This window comes from Salvelinus namaycush, chromosome 18, assembly GCF_016432855.1.
Source record: "Salvelinus namaycush isolate Seneca chromosome 18, SaNama_1.0, whole genome shotgun sequence".
Classification (NCBI taxonomy): Eukaryota; Metazoa; Chordata; class Actinopteri; order Salmoniformes; family Salmonidae; genus Salvelinus; species Salvelinus namaycush.
Window position 1 is genome coordinate 15,236,532 of NC_052324.1, and position 18,993 is coordinate 15,255,524.

The following is an 18,993-nucleotide window of genomic DNA, read 5'->3' on the forward strand; positions in this document are numbered from 1 at the left end:
TTTGGGTATGTGAATCCAGTGGGAATCGAACCCACAGTTCTGGTGTTGCTAGTATAATGCTGTTATGAACTGAGCCACGTACAGGACACGTACAATGCATAAGTACAATACAATACTGTAAAATACAATAAGCAATTACAATACAGGTGGAAGATGTATGATTTCCATCTCCATGAGCGTACCACCCTCCTTCAGGCCGTGGATGAGGTTTGCAATGATTTCAATCCAGATCTGCCAGGCTTGGATTCGAACATGCCAAAAGTTTTTTCCACAAGTGCATGAACAATGAAGACATTTACTGCAATGTTGATGATAAGCTATGGCCAAATGCTCAAGACAGCCTTGATTCAAACTAGTGCCTGTTAAACATTCTGTCTTTCATTTATTTCATTTGATTACAGTACACCTATGTTGTAATGATATCTGAACAATATATTTTTTTTTTGCATCAATGCTTGTGAAAGATTAATTCAATGATCAAACCTTTGACCACAAATGGGATAAAAAATAATGGAAATGTGACAGTAGATTTTTATGGGTAATGCATGTGTATTGTCTAATGTGAAAAAGGTATAATGTACTGTAATTTACAGTACTGTAGCATACTACATTCAAATGATTAAAAAAACAACATGTATCTTACATTTTTTGCTATTGGTTGTTAAAATAACAAAATGTAGAAGATATTATGTTGTGTTTTGGTTGTTACACCAATGTCCTCATTATACACTGAACAAATATATAAACGCAACCTGTAAAGTGTTGGTGCCATGTTTCATGAGCTGAAATAAAAAATCCGATATATATCCGAAATACTTATTTCTTACATCCCATTTAGTGAGCATTTCCCCTTTGCCACTTGACAGGTGTGGCATATCAAGAAGCTGATTAAACAGCATGATCATTACACAGGTGCAGCTTGAGCTGTGGACAATAAAACGCCACTTTAAAACATGCAGTTTTGTCACACAACACAATACCACAGATGTATCAAGTTTTGAGGGATCGTGCAATTGGCATGCTGACTGCAGGAATGTCCACCAGAGCTGTTGCCAGAGAATTGAATGTTCATTTCTCTACCATACAACATTGTTTTAGAGAATTTGGCAGTACATCCAACCAGCCTCACAAAGATACATACATACAAAATGCACAATGCACAATGAAAGGTTTTGAAAGTAAGACTGGCTGCGTACTTGTAAAAGTAGTACCAAAGCGATAAAAAAAACTGTAATGTGCCAGAGGGTGGAAGAATATTTTAATAGTTATCACATGAGGTGTTGCTGGGCAGGATGAACACGTCAGAGACAGGGATAATATTGCCTGACAGGCAGGTACTGAACTTTGCTCTGTAGACGTTGACATATGACAGTTTCAGGGATCAACAAAGATACAATAGGCTCAAAGTATTAACCAGCCAGCGAGTTTACTACACAATCATAATTCTATTCAGGAGAGATAAGCTTTTCACTCTGTATATCAGGTGTCCGCATTAGGATATACAAAACTGAAAATGCCAAATCCAGCTGAATTTTTTCTTCTTCTTTGGATTGTCAAATTCAACCTATGGCTACATAATGACTGTACAGACATTCTAATGTTAGTCATGCGACACATTTGTCAGCCAAATGAACAATAAACTTCATTATGATACATGTATGCTTATGCTTGTGTGTGCCAACATCTAAGTAGACATATAAGGAACTAAATAGGGACTATGAAATATCAGTTTGCCAATTTGGTGTTAAGATTACATAGGATAGAAGTCTTTAGATAACTAGCAGGGTTATTAGTTTTACAGTGTATGTTGTCAGACTAAATCATAGCTTGTATGACTAAAATTCCAAACATTTAAAACAGACATGCCATGAGCTTAGCTCGCTAAGATTTCAGAGACATGGCTGAACAAATCTTTGAGCTATGGCTCAAAGAACTAGCACATGACTGTGCTCAGGAACACTGTAGCCACTCATTTTACAGTGTACAGAAAACCTACAGGAATGTCAATTATGGGGTTTCTTAAATGCACCAGCAGACCAGCTGCTCTACCTTTATATAAAACTATGTTGAAGCAATAATGCCCCGAGGGGGTGTGGTATATGGCCAATATACCATGGCTAAGGGCTGTGCTTAGTCACGACGCAACGCAGAGTGCCTGGATACAGCCCTTAGCCATTGTATATTGGCTATATACACACCACAAACCCCCGAGGTGCCTTATTGCTATTATAAACTGTTTAACGTGATTAGAGCAGTAAAAATGAACATTTTATCATACCAGTGGTATATGGTCTGATATTCCACGGCTGTCAGCCAATCAGCACTCAAACCACCCAATTCATGATGCATATTGTTGCCATGTGAAGAGGTTATCACCACTAAAAAAAAACTGTCTGCTTAGTTGAATAACTGTTGGATGGCAGAAGTGTTTTATTGAGTATTTTAATTATTGAAAAATAGTAATCATTGAATCAAGGGAAACAGCACTTTAAACATAAGAAATTTTATTGACATGTTTCTGTACAGACAAGAAATGACAGAGATAGCAGAGATGACAAAACAGACAGATAATGGAACACTGGAAAGGTTGAGACTGACATGTCAGTGAATACAGCTTGGAAGAGCACAATTACGCAAACATTTAGGCCAGCTCCTCTTCTCCCTCCTCCTCAAACTCTCCCTCCTCCTCAGCGGTGGCGTCCTGGTACTGCTGGTACTCAGACACCAGGTCGTTCATGTTGCTCTCAGCCTCAGTGAACTCCATCTCATCCATACCCTCACCTGTGTACCAATGGAGGAAAGCCTTACGCCTGAACATGGCTGTGAACTGCTCGGAGATACGCTTGAACAGCTCCTGGATGGCTGTGCTGTTGCCAATGAAGGTGGCGGCCATCTTGAGGCCACGGGGGGGAATGTCGCAGACGGCGGTCTTGACATTGTTGGGGATCCATTCAACGAAGTAGCTGCTGTTCTTGTTCTGCACGTTCAGCATCTGCTCATCCACCTCCTTCATGGACATGCGTCCACGGAAGATGGCAGCCACTGTAAGGTAGCGTCCGTGGCGGGGGTCGCAGGCGGCCATCATGTTCTTGGCGTCGAACATCTGCTGGGTGAGCTCGGGAACAGTGAGGGAGCGGTACTGCTGGCTTCCCCTGCTTGTGAGGGGGGCAAAGCCGGGCATGAAGAAGTGGAGACGGGGGAATGGCACCATGTTGACGGCCAGCTTGCGGAGGTCAGCATTCAGCTGTCCTGGGAATCGCAGGCAGGTTGTGACGCCGCTCATTGTGGCCGACACCAGGTGGTTTAGGTCGCCGTAGGAGGGAGTAGTGAGTTTCAGGGTACGGAAGCAGATGTCGTAGAGAGCCTCGTTGTCAATACAGAAGGTCTCGTCAGTGTTTTCCACTAGCTGGTGGACTGACAGGGTGGCATTGTAGGGCTCCACCACAGTGTCTGATACTTTGGGTGAGGGCACCACGCTGAAGGTGTTCATGATGCGGTCGGGGTACTCTTCACGGATCTTGCTAATGAGCAGGGTGCCCATCCCAGAGCCAGTTCCACCTCCCAGGGAGTGGGTGAGCTGGAAGCCCTGTAGACAGTCACAGCTCTCTGCCTCCTTCCTCACAACATCCAGGACTGAGTCCACCAGCTCAGCTCCCTCTGTGTAGTGGCCCTTGGCCCAGTTGTTTCCAGCACCACTCTGGCCTGCAAAATAAGAGATTTGTAAATCATCTCTCCTTTCTTTGGTGACATTATCTACAGTATCTTGTGTCAGATTCATAAAGTAAAATACAAAGCAAAGGGACCTACCGAACACAAAGTTGTCAGGTCTGAAGATCTGGCCGAAGGGTCCGGATCTCACAGAGTCCATGGTCCCTGGCTCCAAGTCGACAAGCACAGCGCGGGGCACGTATTTACCACCTAGACAACCATGAGGCAAAGAAAGGTAAATGTCAGAACCACACATGTAATAAATTGAGAAGTATAATAGAATGTAATGAATGTGGTAATAAATTAGACAAACAAGGCTTACCTGAGGCTTCATTGTAGTACACGTTAATCCTATCTAGCTGGAGGTCACTGTCCCCATGGTATGTACCAGTTGGGTCAATGCCATGCTCGTCACTGATCACCTCCCAGAACTGCAAGAGGAGCATTAGGTTTAGTCTACAGCGCACAATATTAGGTAAGCTAATATGTCATTCAAAGTGGGATCCATTCATCAAATGCATGTAAACAATAAATACCATTACACTGGTAGGCCTATGCCATTATTACATCGGTTCAATATTCTCAGTTGATCACCTCATTGGATCAAATCTACTTTATTGCATTGAACGTTAGATAGGCCTACATACGTTTATGAGTTAGGCATCTGGAATGAAAACCTCCCTCCTATACAATTCCGCGCGCGCGGCATGACCTCCGATTGGCTGAAACCCATCAGTTATGGTTTTGAAATTCTCAAATACGTCACTTGCTGAAACACAGCCCACATCCGCCAGAAAAACGGGCGGGGCACGCGCTCAATGAATCGAAAAAAGTGTAGGCCATAATGTATCGTTGAACAAATGTCCACTTCTTTCCTTTTTTTGGGGAGGGGGGGGGGGGGGGGGGGGGGGTAAGAATTCTTATGTATATTAAGACAACCGAATTGTTTTCACTACTGAAGGGATTAGTTGTAATATGGCCATGTTATTTGGCATCTGAACTACTTCCCATTTTGCGCATTGCAGTAGGTCAGGTAAATTATGGTAATCCATAGGCCCACCTATATTCATATTTAATCGATCATTTTGATATCGTTAAGAAATGGCATTTAATTATTTTTTTGTATGAATACCCATTCTCATGTATATTGACTTACTCGCCAGTACAGTGTCAAGATTATTTCGAGACCAAATAAAACCGGTCGAATAAAAATATACCGAAGTGCATAACACCAAAACTCTTTTCATTTGTACACAACAAACAAACCAATCAATAGGTTAGGAATATAATTAACAGTCATTTTCATTAACAATACAGTTATTTGGGTGTGGTTAACTGGACACTCATACAAAGAACCGGCGATTTTACGCATGCCTATTTATCGCACGAGTTGCACCAAATTCATTTAAAAAAAATTGTACAAACCTTAGCTCCGATCTGGTTTCCACACTGTCCAGCCTGAAGATGCACAATTTCCCTCATTTTTACTTTGACTGTAGAACAACTCTTATGCGAATAAAAACCAGTTCTATCCGTTCTTAGACTGCGCTGAAAGAATGTGCTACCTCACTATATAAGAAGAACTTTGTGCCCTCCCCTTATATTCATGTCACAAAATCTGAAACATTTATTGGCTAACGCTTATTAGACCCAGTTATTGACACACTTCTACACCAATCATATTCATACAGAATGATTTTCGTTGGCCTGTTCTTTCTGTCATTCAAACTGAACGCAAACGTGTGATTCTCACATAATCTTGAAGATTTGTCCTACTTCCTTTATGCCGGCGAAAATCTGATCTCCTTTTAAACTATAATTTCTAACTATATTTTGTCCAATAAACCGCACAGATTCCATGATTAAGAGAGGCATCCGTTAACTCCAAAAAAATACGTGAAACGTTTTCACCTTAAATGGTAAAACTACGAAATACCTCACCAATTTATTCCACGTCCACGTGGCTCATTGTTACTTTGTAACCATTCCTGGCATTATTATTTTGCTTCGTGGTGGTAAAAGGCAGCTATTTCGTCTTAAAATGTACATTTTGTTATAGAAAATGTGTCCAACTAAATATTATATGTGTTCTGCCAAGAAAGGGATCTAATATGTTATCGAACAGATGTCAGTTATTTTGTTATCTAATATAATAATCTAAATGTAACAAGCTACAGCCTGTGGCACCAGGCCGGAAACATTCGATGAGATTATAGTTACCCAGAGTCATTTATATCCCCAATTCTCAGTGTTATTGTTGTTACATATTTCTGATTATGGGCGACTCCCTTTTTGCGCATTGTTAAACATGGCTGCCTGGGCTGTGTCAGGTGCGACACACAGACATCTTGGCTGCTGCTCCTTTCCCCTTAAAGACCACAGTGAGAACTTCATCACAGGATTATCATACATAAAGCTAGAAGAAATCCTGCATTTACATAGCCTATTATTTGGAATTAATCCATGTCTGATAATATAATGTGTCTCTATGCAAATGCCAATGGCAGACTCTGACCTGTGAACCAAAGTATCCGGCTCCTTAGTATGTATTACTGTTCACAAGATAGTCTAGTCATAAAGTGACAGACAGTCCAGTAAAATGTTTAAGATGCCATGTTAAATTGTATAAATCATTGTATTGGCAAAGTCTCAATTATATAACATTAAACAACAGGTACATGGTGGAATGAAACAGCTCAAATCCAGTTTAGCATACACTATCGATCTCAACACCCCAGGGAGACAGCCACAGTCTGGAAGGAGGAACAGAACTGGGAGGGGTGCAGCAACAGGAGAGAGATAGCGGGCTTGGGAAGGGAGCAGTGCATGGCTGAGTCAGTGCTGGAATTAGGGCAGGGGGGCTTATTAATAGTTAAACTGTGTGCCAGGGGGAGAATGCGTCCGTGACGCCAGCACTCATCAACTGCATGGGCACAGAGCTGTGCGTTGGAGGACAGAGGAGAGACACCCTGTTTCTTTGTTAGTTATGAACGATATCCATTGAGCAGACCTTGATAGAGGACCTAGTTTGATGATAAAGGCCCACTTACAGCTCTTACCACTGTATGCATTACATGCATTTTCATGTAGATTAAGCCTTGAGATGGTTTGGGATGAGTTGGACCGCGGAGTGAATGAAAAGCAGCCAACAAATGCTCAGCATATGTGGGAACACCTCCTTCAAGAATGTTGGAAAAGCATTCCTCATGAAGCTGGTTGAGAGAATTTGTTTATTTTATCTTTATTTAACTAGGCAAGTCAGTTAAGAACAAATTCTTATTTACAATGACGGCCTAGGAACAGAACTGCCTTGTTCAGGGGCAGAATGACAGATTTTTATTTTGTCAGCTCGGGGATTCGCTCTAGCAACCTTTCGGTTACTGGCCCAATGCTCTAACCACTAGGCTACCTGTGCCAAGAGTGTGCCAAGCTGTCATCAAGGCAAAGGGTGGCTAATTTGAAGAATCTGAAATATATATATTTTTAACAAGTTTTGGTTACTGCATTATTCCATGTGTGTTATTTCATAGTTTTGATGTCTTCACTATCATTCTACAATGTAGAAAATAGTACATAGTATGCAGAATACTAGCCTAGACATATGCCTATGACTGCAGGCACTGTTCAGTTGGGCTGGTGGCAAATATGACCAACATTTAATCCGAATCTCAATCACAGTGTACTTTCAATGAAAGTTTCATGGCCCCCTCCATTCTTCATACCCTGTAGTGGCCACAGTCACAGAGGACAGGGCACAGTCAGCTGGGTGTGTTAATAGTAACAAGGGGAAAACGGTGGGGCTTTCTTTGTTGGGGCTGACAGAAGAAGAGGAGAGACAAAAGTAATCAGTCACAAAGGCATTTCCATGAATAACATTCTACACAGTGGTAGCAGCTCATTATGGTTTCACACAATACTTCTCCCATACCATCCTCTGTCTGTCACTCATATTATCCCCATTCTAGTTCTGTCTCAACCTAGCCTGTATCTTAGCCTTAGCTTCAATCTCAGTTAAAAGTAGCAGACAGAAAAGGGATGGGCCTATCCAACAATAGACAGCCTCAAGACAGGACTGCGGGAGTGACATTTCCTTTTCATCCATCCCATTTTTATCCCTCTGCAGTTGCTACTGCTCTGCAGTAAATTCATTATTAATCTGTTTGGAGCGGAATAGAATCTGACTGTACCCTGTGTGGTGTGATGTCATTTGATGTGAGGCTGACAACAAGCTGAGTGTGTCTGCTGTACATCCGCATAAAAGCCCCTCCGAGTCGAAGGGAGGGTATTTGCTGGCCTCTTTGTGGACTTAGGTAGCAATTTTCTCAAATTTGGCCATAATGATACCTCATTATCTGCTCACGGTAACATACAGCCTGGCTGTCCCACTAGACTAGAGCTCCCCAGAAGGTTGATGGTTAAATTGCCTTGTCCTGACTCTGCATCTTTCCTGCATCTCCCCACCCTCTGCAGTATTGCACCCTATCCTCTCTGTAGACTGCCAGATAGTGTTGCAGTGGTACATTATGCTACACCCATAGCAAAAGGATTAGAACACTGTAGATATAACAGAATCCGTGTTATATCTTTATTACTACATTATTCTCAGGGTAGTGTGAGAAAGCGGTAGACAGAGCTCCACATCCACATTGTTTGCTCTTGTAATTGATCATCATAACAAAGAGACCATGACCATGCAAAATAAGACTCCCCGGCAGAATGCAAATGCTAGCCAGCCTACAATAGTTGCAGTCGGAATGTCATGTTGCTATCCAAGCACTGCGTCCTGATAAATTGACAAGGCAATTTATAAATGGATGCTGATTTGCTACAGGTTGACAGTGGACATATATCTAAAAGATTGTAAAGCACTTGCCACGCCCAGTCTGCCCAGCTTCAAGAGTTAGCCAGCATATTGGTACAGACAGAAGGTTACTTGCTACAAGAGGGTTCTCCAAACAGTTATTTGGGTGACATTTAGTAGTCTAAAACCAAAAATCAGAGGTGGTCTGCCCTGGCCTGCACTATACACTAGAATTGTGGGTGGAATGGGGGGTGGGACTAATATTACACGGCAGGTGTTGGACAGGAACAGCTGTGTCTCACAGTTATCATGTACTGCACCTTTGTCTCATGTCTGCACTGATTGGTTGAGGGACGATCGTCGCGTAGGAGTGACGCCATCTGACGTGAGGCAGTGGTACTGTACAGTATGTCTACTGAGGGACCCCAATGATTCAGCCACATCTTTCCTCAGTATTTACATTCACTCTGAGATGCTGTTACAATAAATAGATGTCTGATCCCTATCTCTAAGTGTAGTAAACTGTATCACCATATCTGTCCTTAATACAGCATAACAATCTGTGAGTGAATGGGGGAGTTTCATTATTGTAAGAGAGAGGAAGGGGGAGGGAGGGCACTCCTTCAATGGTGGGAGAGTAGGCTAGGCTGCAGTATGAATAATGGAACAGTGCCCAGACGCAGAGAGGGAATGCATCCTTCTTCCATTGATTTTACAGAGATTGGCCATGCATGCTTGCCTTTAACTGTGCTTCTTTATCTGTCTCCATAGCTGGTCCCCTGGGAGAACAGTCAGTCAGGAAGCACAGCTGATGCTAATGCTGCCGGACATTCAGCTCCAGACTATGCAGCACATCCACTGAGCTTACTGATGATGATGATACGTACTCAGAGAACATAGTCAGCTGTGGCGCGGGGAAGTCCAGCCCTCCACTATGACACTTAAAAAAAAAAGGTTTACCAAAAAATCACATTACAGACAATATACTTTGCTGGTTATGTAGTGTGCTATCACTGCCACTGGCGGACTGACTGAGTGGGATGGTGGCTGAGATGAAAGGTAATGGGTGTGATTGAGGATGAGCCGGTACACTGGATCAATCTGGATTTATAACCTTCTGGAGGGTGCTAATGTAATACTGCTGCATCTGGGATTTTGAGATTAGATTTCCCAAAGACAATGAAAATACATATTTTCATGACCTCTTGTAATAGAATACTGGCCCCCTAGAGGGCCCTCAGAAAAAGCCTCATATCTGATGTATGGTACAATAGGTTGTGCCGAGCAGATGTTGAGATGGTTCAAATAATTTTGATCAATACTGTCCATTCATTAATAAATCAATTGCATGTGGGCTCTTTCAAGTCAATCTTTAATCAAATGAATGTAGTCTCCCCATCAAATGTATTTTTCTCTGTGGCATTTTTTCTCTTTTCTAAGGGCAGAGATTATCTCCAAATGGTTTAAATGAGCTCTGTGGTAGTGACATAGGTTTGAATCAATCAATCAATGATTTCAATAAATAAATATTGCCTACCATTTATAGTGTTTATTGAAGCATATTGGACACAACTACATTCTCCCATAAGAAAAAAATCTCTGGGATAGTTTACAAACATATACTCATTTGGTGTGATGATCTCTTTCAGAGGCCTGCCACTGGAGGCAGCTGCTAAGCAGTCCATTGTGTGTTGACTCCAAACCCCTCCCTTATTCCACACCCACTCCCAACACTCCCTGAGAGCAATCACATACCAACCTACTGCCATTTACTGCCATCTACTGCCATCTTCTGGCTATATTGGAAACCATGGCTGTTTATGGATTATTGGAAAAAGACATCCCAGCACACTGGCATTCTTGTATGGGTGTATGGATTCATCAAAACAAATCCTAGGTTTATTAAAAATCATGATGAGAAAGTTGAAAAGCATGTAGGAACGCCATTGTGTTGGACTTTCTTTGTTTAATATTGAGTTATTTTCTCTGTGTACCTGAAGCAGTAGAAGATGTCTGTTAACAATCCTCCTCTTTCATTAGCTTGACTATGCAAGTGTCCCAGATATGGCTCATTGAAAGCAGAACAGACCATGAGTATGAGCATGCAGGATCATTTGAATATGTTAGATGTAGGGTTTTACACCCCGTTTATCTGAGTCGCAGATCGTCCCTGTTGCCTAGTGACTGTCATCTAGCTTTTCAATGAACAAAACTCCAACTGTCTCAACAGTGAATATTGTATGTTTAGCTTACGACAACACTACAATTCAACACGGATGTCTTGTAAAGCAAAAGCAAAACTTTATTTTTCATTTAAAATACATGAAACCGTACGTCTTTCTTACAGTGAAGGTGATTGGGAATGGTTTGTGTCGATTGGTAAGCCTGTTACGGAGTGAAGCAGCTGCAGACCAATATGACCAACGATGAGGGTCCGTCGACATGCAGACAGGAGAAGGCTGATCACTATGGCTCCTTTAGCACAGTGCATGTTGCCTCGGAGCGAGGTGGTTGGGTAGAGGTGTCTGAACCAGAGGTGTTCTTCTCGCCACCACCTAACAATGCAGAGCCTTTTATTACACTGGAAAGAGACAACAGAGAATGGTGAAGCATGAGCCTGCTGACATGAGGGGTTAGTAAACTGGGGTAACGTGCAAGAGCAGCATGTACTGTATACCAACACTGTACCCCATGACACTCCAGTTACCGTAACAGAACATGACTGGCTTAGTTATCAATTCAGGAGTAAATCATTGATTTTGAATAGACAATCAGTTACCTTCAGGGAGGACGTTATCTATAAAGTATCCCTCCATGTTCATGTTTCCTGCTGGGTTGTACTGGCCTACCACAAAGACAGTCTCGCCATTAATCCCAAGGCCCACCCCCACCTCAGTACTCTCCTTCCACACCACCTGGGTGAAATGGCCTATTGGAGAAATGCCACAATACATAAGGTTATGATTAAAGCGGCCTCTCTGGGTCTTGGCTTTGTTATATCCAATATGGTTGAAAGCTTTCTGTTTAAGTTCGACATAATTTGCGTTCTGAACACGTGATCTCAAACCACACATTTTCCAGAAAGATGTGTAAAGCAGTGTACTAGTGTCTGAGGCGAATCCAGGTTCGCTGAAGTTGTAGTCTTTGATCTCGCTGTACCAGTTGTCGACAGCCTCCTTCCCTAAAACATGCAGTCAGGTACAAATGTAAGGACCCCTCCTACTTGACATGGCAAATACACACGGTAATCTGAATGAGTATTAGCACATCTTCGGCGAGAGTACTAGTATCAAAGACCCATGAGCCGTCAAATTCTAAAACCCAACTTGACAGTGTCAAAGGGAATTATTGTAACCCACCCATTAGAGTATTGGGGGCAGAGCTCCATGTGTAGTAGAGGTTCTCTCCATTGTTCGTGTTGCTGTGCTGCATGGTATTGATTGCTACCAAGTGGTCAGCCCATTCCTGAGCAGAGTTGCACAGGTCTCTGCTCAGGGTCAGTTCGGGGGTGCCATGCTTTCTCCTATATGCATTGTGGGTATCCAGAAACTCCTGTTCAAAGCTCGCACCTAATAAAATATGCCAATTTAGATGCCACTTTTTCTCTTTTTTTAAAGGATACTTAGCTAAATACAGGGACATATTTTGAATTCATATATTTATATTTATTTATTCAGCAATATTTTTTAGTTATTTTGTCTGAATTTTGGAATTACACAGTCACCATAGACATCTTTCTTGAATATAGACCAGTGTAGAACGCGGCAAATACTGACCTCCCATATTGCTTTTTATGTGTTAAGAGCTGCAAGACAAAAGTAGGTATGGTAAGACTCATTCAAATGAAGAACACCAACAAATAAAGAATAATAAGGTTTTAATTCTGTGTATAATTCCATTATAAACCTAATTTAATTAATTCCATTATTGGATGTTGACCGTAAGAGGGATGCTCATAGTAATAATACATGCATTATTCTCTAACTGTATTATCCAAGCACTCACCTGTATATTATGTAGCGGTTGTGGTCTGTCTTCTTTACCTCCTTGTCTCTATATGTTGAGACCGAGAAAGCACTTATATAGTTCAGCTGAATCATCTAAAACTGTATGTAGGACACACCCTCTCTCCTCCCTGTAATTATCTGAAGCATTTTGCATTTTGGTGAAATGCAGGGAGGGACCTGCTCTTCCACTATGTTGCTGCTCTTCCACTATGTCCACTATGATGCTGAGAGACCAGAGACATGGCTGTTGATTTCACCGCTGAAACAAAATAGTGAGACAATAATAAGATGTTCTGAGAAGGTTAATGATGTTTAGTGAATGTCCTTGATTCTGCCCCTCCTAATTATTTATATTATTACTTGATGACAGACAAGACAAAGACATTGAACACAGTCTTTGATCAAACCAATAACCAGTTCCTGATGGAATCATGTCTTGTGCTCTTTATTTCTTCTAATCCCTACATAACAAACAGATTAAGAGGCTATTTTACAATTGCTCAATCTAGGTACCACCCTGGTTTATTAACCATTATACAATGGGGTGGGTCTAATCCTGAATGCTGATTGGTTAAAATCACATTCCAGCCAGTGTCAATTCCACCAGTTACCACCAGCTAATCTAGGATGTTAAAATGCCTATTTACTCTGTTCCATCTGACTGCGCAACTGTCTCAGCCCAGCCAGGCAATTTATAAACTTGATCTCCACTATAAAAAGCATTGCGACATTATCTCACATTTCTTTTAGACTAACATTTCATTTTCAACAGTGGAGATTTGTATAAACCTTGCTGTCTGTCTCTCCGACATTTTCAACATTGTTTCAATATTCAAATTCGATCTCCAGCAAACTCATAATAATGAACGTGTCGGGAGTATACAGTTGAAGTCGGAAGTTTACATACACTTAGGTTGGAGTCATTAAAACTTGTTTTTCAACCACTCCCCAAATGTCTTGTTAACAAACTATAGTTTTGGCAAGTCGAATAGGACATCTACTTTGTGCATGAAACAAGTAAGTTTTCCAACAATTGTTTACAGACAGATTATTTCATTTATAATTCACTGTATCACAATTCCAGTGGGTCAGAAGTTTACTTACACTAAGTTGACTGTGCCTTTAAACAGCTTGGAAAACTCCAGAAAATGATGTCATGGCTTTAGAAGCTTCTGATAATTGATAATTTGAGTCAATTGGAGGTGTACGTGTGGATGTATTTCAAGGCCTACCTTCAAACTCAGTGCCTCTTTGCTTGACATCATGGGAAAATCAAAAGAAATCAGCCAAGACCTCAGAAAAAATTGTAGACCTCCACAAGTCTGGTTCATCCTTGGGAGCAATTTCCAAACGCCTGAAGGTACCACGTTCATCTGTACAAGCAATAGTACGCAAGTAGGAACACAATGGGATCACGCAGCCGTCATACCGCTCAGGAAGGAGACGCATTCTGTCTCCTAGAGTGCAAATCAATCCCTGAACAACAGCAAAGGACCTTGTGAAGATGCTGGAGGAAACAAGTACAAAAGTATCTATATCCACAGTAAAACAAGTCCTATATCGACACAACCTGAAAGGCCGCCCAGCAAAGAAGAAGCCACTGCTCCAAAACTGCCATAAAAAAAACAGACTATGGTTTGCAACTGCACATGAAGACAAAGATTGTACTTTTTGGAGAAATGTTCTCTGCTCTGATGAAACAAACATAGAACTGTTTGGCCATTATGACCATCGTTATGTTTGGAGGAAAATGGGGGAGGCTTGCAAGCCGAGGAACACCAACCCAACCATGAAGCACGGGGGTGGCAGCATCATGCTGTGGGGGTGCTTTGCTGCAGGAGGGACTGGTGCACGTCATAAAATAGATGGCATCGTGAGGATGGAAAATGATGTGGATATTTTGAAGCAACATCTCAAGACATCAGTCAAGAAGTTAAAGCCTGGTTGCAAATGGGTCTTCCAAATGGACAGTGACCCCAAGCATACTTCCAAAGTTGTGGCAAAATGGCTTAAGGACAACAAAGTCAAGGTATTGGAGTGGCCATCACAAAGACCTGACCTCAATCCAATAGAACATTTGTGGGCAGAACTGAAAAAGTGTGTGCGAGCAAGGAGGCCTACAAACCTGACTCAGTTACACCAGCTCTGTCAGGAGGAATGGGCCAAAATTCACCCAACTTATTGTGGGGAGCTTGTGGAAGGCTACACGAAACGTTTGACCCAAGTTAAACAATTTAAAGGCAATGCTACCAAATACTTATTGAGTGTATGTAAACTTCTGACCCACTGGGAATGTGATGAAAGAAATTAAAGCTGAAATAAATAATTCTCTGTACTATTATTCTGACACTTCACATTCTTAAAATAAAGTGGTGATCCTAACTGACCTAAGACACAGAATATTTACTTGGATTAAATTTCAGGAATTGTGAAAAACTGAGTTTAAATGTATTTGGCTAATTTGTATGTAAACTTCCGACTTCAACTGTGTATACAAAGAAATGTCAATTGAAAAAAGGTCAAACGAAACGATGTGCAGTTAGTTTGCAGTTTTGTGTTGTGTTGTTGGCTAGCTCCTCTGAGTGTCCTGACGAGAGAGCACATTTTCTATGGATGTTTTCAAATAAATGTCACTAGAAAACAGCTTAAACATATGCAAATGCAGCTACTTTGTTGTTATTCTGGCTGCACTGGCTGCACTTGACCGTAAGTTAGCCGTAGTTTGCTAGCTAGCAAGCAAGGGATAAGAACATTGCCAGCCAATATGGCAATGGAACATTTAGAACGAACAACTGGGTCGCGTCCATAGCTACAGAACAAAAAGAATGAACAACTGGGTCACGTCTCTGGCAACCGAACCAATAGAACGAAAAACTAGCCCGGCTTGGGTAGCAATCCAAGATTTGTTGTGGGACAATATCTTGTGGAAGGATGAAATAGCATGAATAAATTCATAAAAACAACGCCTAATATATCCTAATAATCTCAGCTAAAAAAGAAACGGCCCTTTTTCAGGAACCTGTCTTTCAAAGATAATTCATAAAAGTCCAAATAACTTCACAGATCTTCATTGTAAAGGATTTAAACACTGTTTCCCATGCTTGCTCAATGAACCATAAACAATTAATGAACATGCACCTGTGGAACGGTCGTTAAGACACTAATAGCTTACAGACGTTAGGCAATTAAGGTCACAGTTATGAAAACTTAGGACACTAAAGATGCCTTTCTACTGACTCCAAAAGAAAACACCAAAAGAAAGATGCCCAGGGTCCCTGCTTATCTGCGTGAATGTGCCTTAGGCATGCTGCAAGGAGGCATGAGGACAGCAGATATGGCCAGGGCAATAAATTGCAATGTGAGACGCCTAAGACGCCTAAGACAGTGCTACAGGGAGACAGGACAGACAGCTGATCGTCCTCGCAGTGGCAGACCATGCGTAACAACACCTGCACAGGATCGGTACATCCGAACATCAGGTACAGGTACAGGATGTCAACAACTGCCCGAGTTACACCAGGAACGCACAATCCCTCCATCAGTGCTCAGACTGTCCGCAATAGGCTGAGAGAGGCTGGACTGAGGGCTTGTAGGCCTGTTGTAAAGCAGATCCTCACCAGACATCACCGGCAACAACGTCGCCTATGGACACAAACCCACCGTCGCTGGACCAGACAGGACTGGCAAAAAGTGCTCTTCACTGATGAGTCGCATTTTTTTCTCACCAGAGGTGATGGTTGGATTCGTGTTTATCGTCGAAGGAATGAGCGTTACACCGAGGCCTGTACTCTGGAGCGGGATCGATTTGAAGGTGGAGGATCCGTCATGGTCTGGGACGGTGTGTCACAGCATCATTGGACTGAGCTTGTTGTCATTGCAGGCAATCTCAACACTGTGCGTTACAGGGAAGACATCCTTCTCCCTCATGTGCTACCAGCCATACTGCTCGTTCTGTGCGTGATTTCCTTGCAGGTGCCTTGGTGGATGAGTGGGGTGACATCTCACAGCAAGAACTGGCACATCTGGTGCAGTCCATGAGGATGAGATGCACTGCAGTACTTAATGCAGCTGGTGGCCACACCAGATACTGACTGTTACTTTTGATTTTGAACCCCCCTTTGTTCAGGGACACATTATACCATTTATGTTGGTCACATGTCTCTGGAACTTGTTCAGTTTATGTCTCAGTTGTTGAATCTTGTCATGTTCATACAGATATTTACACATGTTAAGTTTGCTGAAATTAAACGCAGTTGACAGTGAGAGGATGTTTCTTTTTTTGCTGAGTTCATATCTTATAAACACTGGCTTCTCTGGCATTAGCACTTAATTATACATACCAACACATTTGCCAATTGGAATGATGGTAAACTGTTCTAACCCAGGTCTACCCAGGTCTCATAAGATGGCTGGTAAAAGTCCTGTGTAAGGTCATAATGTTTGGTTCAGTTACCACATATTTGCTTGCCTCACAACACATGTCTCATGATGACAGTATTCAAAGCAGCTGATTACATATCCATGGTTTATCCATGACAGACAGGTCAGTTATATAACATAAGCTAAAGTGGGGTTATCCGAGGATGGCCACGTTTACAAGGCCCTATAGACTGTTTTGCATGAAGTAGGCTGATCGTTGTGCCCTGCCGTGGGATGTTTCTTAATTGTCATCCTATCTACTAGTCTGGTTTAATCATGAGACCTAGTGGGACAAAGGGTTTGAACCTACACTTACCAAGGAACCTTTTCTGAATGGAAATGATTTAGGGTTGTAAGTAGGTCTGTCAGTTTTTGTACTCCAGGCAACTAACATCAAGTAAGTATCATTATATTGCACCTTAACTTAAATTATATGAATCACACTGTACCTGCCCAAAGCCTAGAATGCCCTCAGGCATGCAAGTAAACAGGCGCAAGCATGCATACATGAGCGCCACATACAGTGGTGTCCGATAATATCGGCACCCTTGATAAACATGAGCGAAATTGACTGTTTAACATAAATAATACAAATATTTAGCTCTATTGTATGCTCAAAAATATTTTTATTTAACAAGGCAAGTCAGTTAAGAACACATTTTTATTTACAATGACAGCCTAGGAACAGTGGGTTAACTTGCTTGTTCAGGGGCAGAACCACAGGTTCTAACGTTGTCAGCTTGGGGATTCGATCAAGCAACCTTTCGGATACTGGCCCAACACTCTAACCACTAGGCTACCTGCCACCCCGAAATATAATTCTAATTTTTTACTAATACAGTTGCTCAGAGGAAGAGATTTTGTTTAACAAGTAATATTTTCTTTTGGCAAAAAGGTAGAGTTCAAAATGATTGACACCCCTAAAGATTCTTATAATTAAAGTAGTCAAAAGTTTAGTATTTGGGTCCATATTCCTAGCACACAATGACTACATCAAGGTTGTAACTCTACAAACTTGTTGGATGCATTTGCAGGTCGTTTTGGTTGTGTTTCAGATTATTTTGTGCCCAGTAGAAATTCATGGTAAGTAATGTATTATGTCATTTGGGAGTCAGTGTCACGCCCTGGCCTTAGTATTCTTTGTTTTCTTTATTATTTTTAGTTAGGTCAGGGTGTGACATGGGGAAGGTATGTGTTTTTGTATTGTCTAGGGTGGTTGTATGGTTTAGGGGGTTTAGTAGAGTAGATGGGTTTGTGTTTAGTGTAGGTGTCTAGCTGTGTCTATGGTTGCCTGAATGGCTCTCAATCAGAGACAGATGTCATTAATTGTCTCTGATTGGGAGCCATATTTAAGACAGCCATAGGCACTAGGTTAATGTGGGTAATTGTCTATGTTGAACGTTTGTTGCTTGTCTGTGCACTTAAGTCATTTAGCTTCACTTTTGTTTAGTTTGTATTCAGTGTTCAGTGTTCGTTTCGTGTTTTCCCTTCTCTCAATAAAAGAGAATGTATTTTGCACACGCTGCGCCTTGGTCCTCTCTCTCACCCATAGACGATCGTGACAGTCAGTTTTATTATAAATAAGAATAGATTATGTTTCTAAACACTTCTACATTCATGTGGATGCTACCATGATTACAGATAATACTAAATTAATCGTGAACAATGATGAATGAGAAAGTTACAGAGGGTGATAGATCATATCCCCAAGACATGTTAACCTCTCACTACTACTGTATCAATAACAGGGGAGGTAAGCATATCTTGGGGGTATGATCTTTGACCCTCTGTAACTTTCTTACTCATCGTTATTCACAATTCATTCAGGATTATCCATAATCATGGTAGTATTCATTAATGTAGAAGTGTTTAGAAACATAATCTATTCTTGCACAATGTGTATCCAATGGCAGGTTGTGAGCATGTTGAGAAATATGTCAGTCTCACAGTATCATTATCCTTATACAGTACATATGTAGGACATATCATCAGAAATAGGGGTATTGTAAAGCAGTTGGCTACTGTAAAAACGTAGCACGGTGTTGTATGCCATTTCTG

General features: G+C 41.6%; 2 protein-coding genes across 2 annotated transcripts; both read right to left on the minus strand.

Moving 5' to 3' along the window:
- Nucleotides 1-2,487: 2,487 nt before the first annotated feature.
- On the minus strand, nucleotides 2,488-5,274 carry LOC120063129 (tubulin beta-1 chain). The gene is made up of 4 exons (XM_039013307.1): nucleotides 5,134-5,274; nucleotides 4,031-4,139; nucleotides 3,808-3,918; nucleotides 2,488-3,702 (listed from the first exon to the last, which is right to left on the minus strand). Exons 1-4 carry the CDS (start codon nucleotides 5,188-5,190, stop codon nucleotides 2,642-2,644), a joined length of 1,338 nt encoding a protein of 445 aa, XP_038869235.1. The 5' UTR covers nucleotides 5,191-5,274; the 3' UTR covers nucleotides 2,488-2,641.
- A 6,006-nt stretch (nucleotides 5,275-11,280) lies between these two features.
- On the minus strand, nucleotides 11,281-12,292 carry im:7150988 (Golgi-associated plant pathogenesis-related protein 1). Its single transcript, XM_039013926.1, has 4 exons — nucleotides 12,286-12,292; nucleotides 11,869-12,078; nucleotides 11,613-11,690; nucleotides 11,281-11,438 (listed from the first exon to the last, which is right to left on the minus strand). Exons 1-4 carry the CDS (start codon nucleotides 12,290-12,292, stop codon nucleotides 11,281-11,283), a joined length of 453 nt encoding a protein of 150 aa, XP_038869854.1.
- Nucleotides 12,293-18,993: the final 6,701 nt, after the last annotated feature.

What these genes read in the sequence shown, in the direction of transcription:
- im:7150988 (XM_039013926.1), bottom strand. An exon ending in TGCCCCCAATACTCTAATGG is followed by an intron (nt 11,691 to 11,868) that starts GTGGGTTACAAT and finishes TGCATGTTTTAG; the next exon opens with GGAAGGAGGCTGTCGACAAC. An exon ending in TGGATTCGCCTCAGACACTA is followed by an intron (nt 11,439 to 11,612) that starts GTACACTGCTTT and finishes TTTCTCCAATAG; the next exon opens with GCCATTTCACCCAGGTGGTG.
- LOC120063129 (XM_039013307.1), bottom strand. Translation starts at nt 5,190, where the DNA reads ATGAGGGAAATTGTGCATCTTCAGGCTGGACAGTGTGGAAACCAGATC. An exon ending in GAAACCAGATCGGAGCTAAG is followed by an intron (nt 4,140 to 5,133) that starts GTTTGTACAATT and finishes CTCCTCTTGCAG; the next exon opens with TTCTGGGAGGTGATCAGTGA. An exon ending in GTACTACAATGAAGCCTCAG is followed by an intron (nt 3,919 to 4,030) that starts GTAAGCCTTGTT and finishes ATGGTTGTCTAG; the next exon opens with GTGGTAAATACGTGCCCCGC.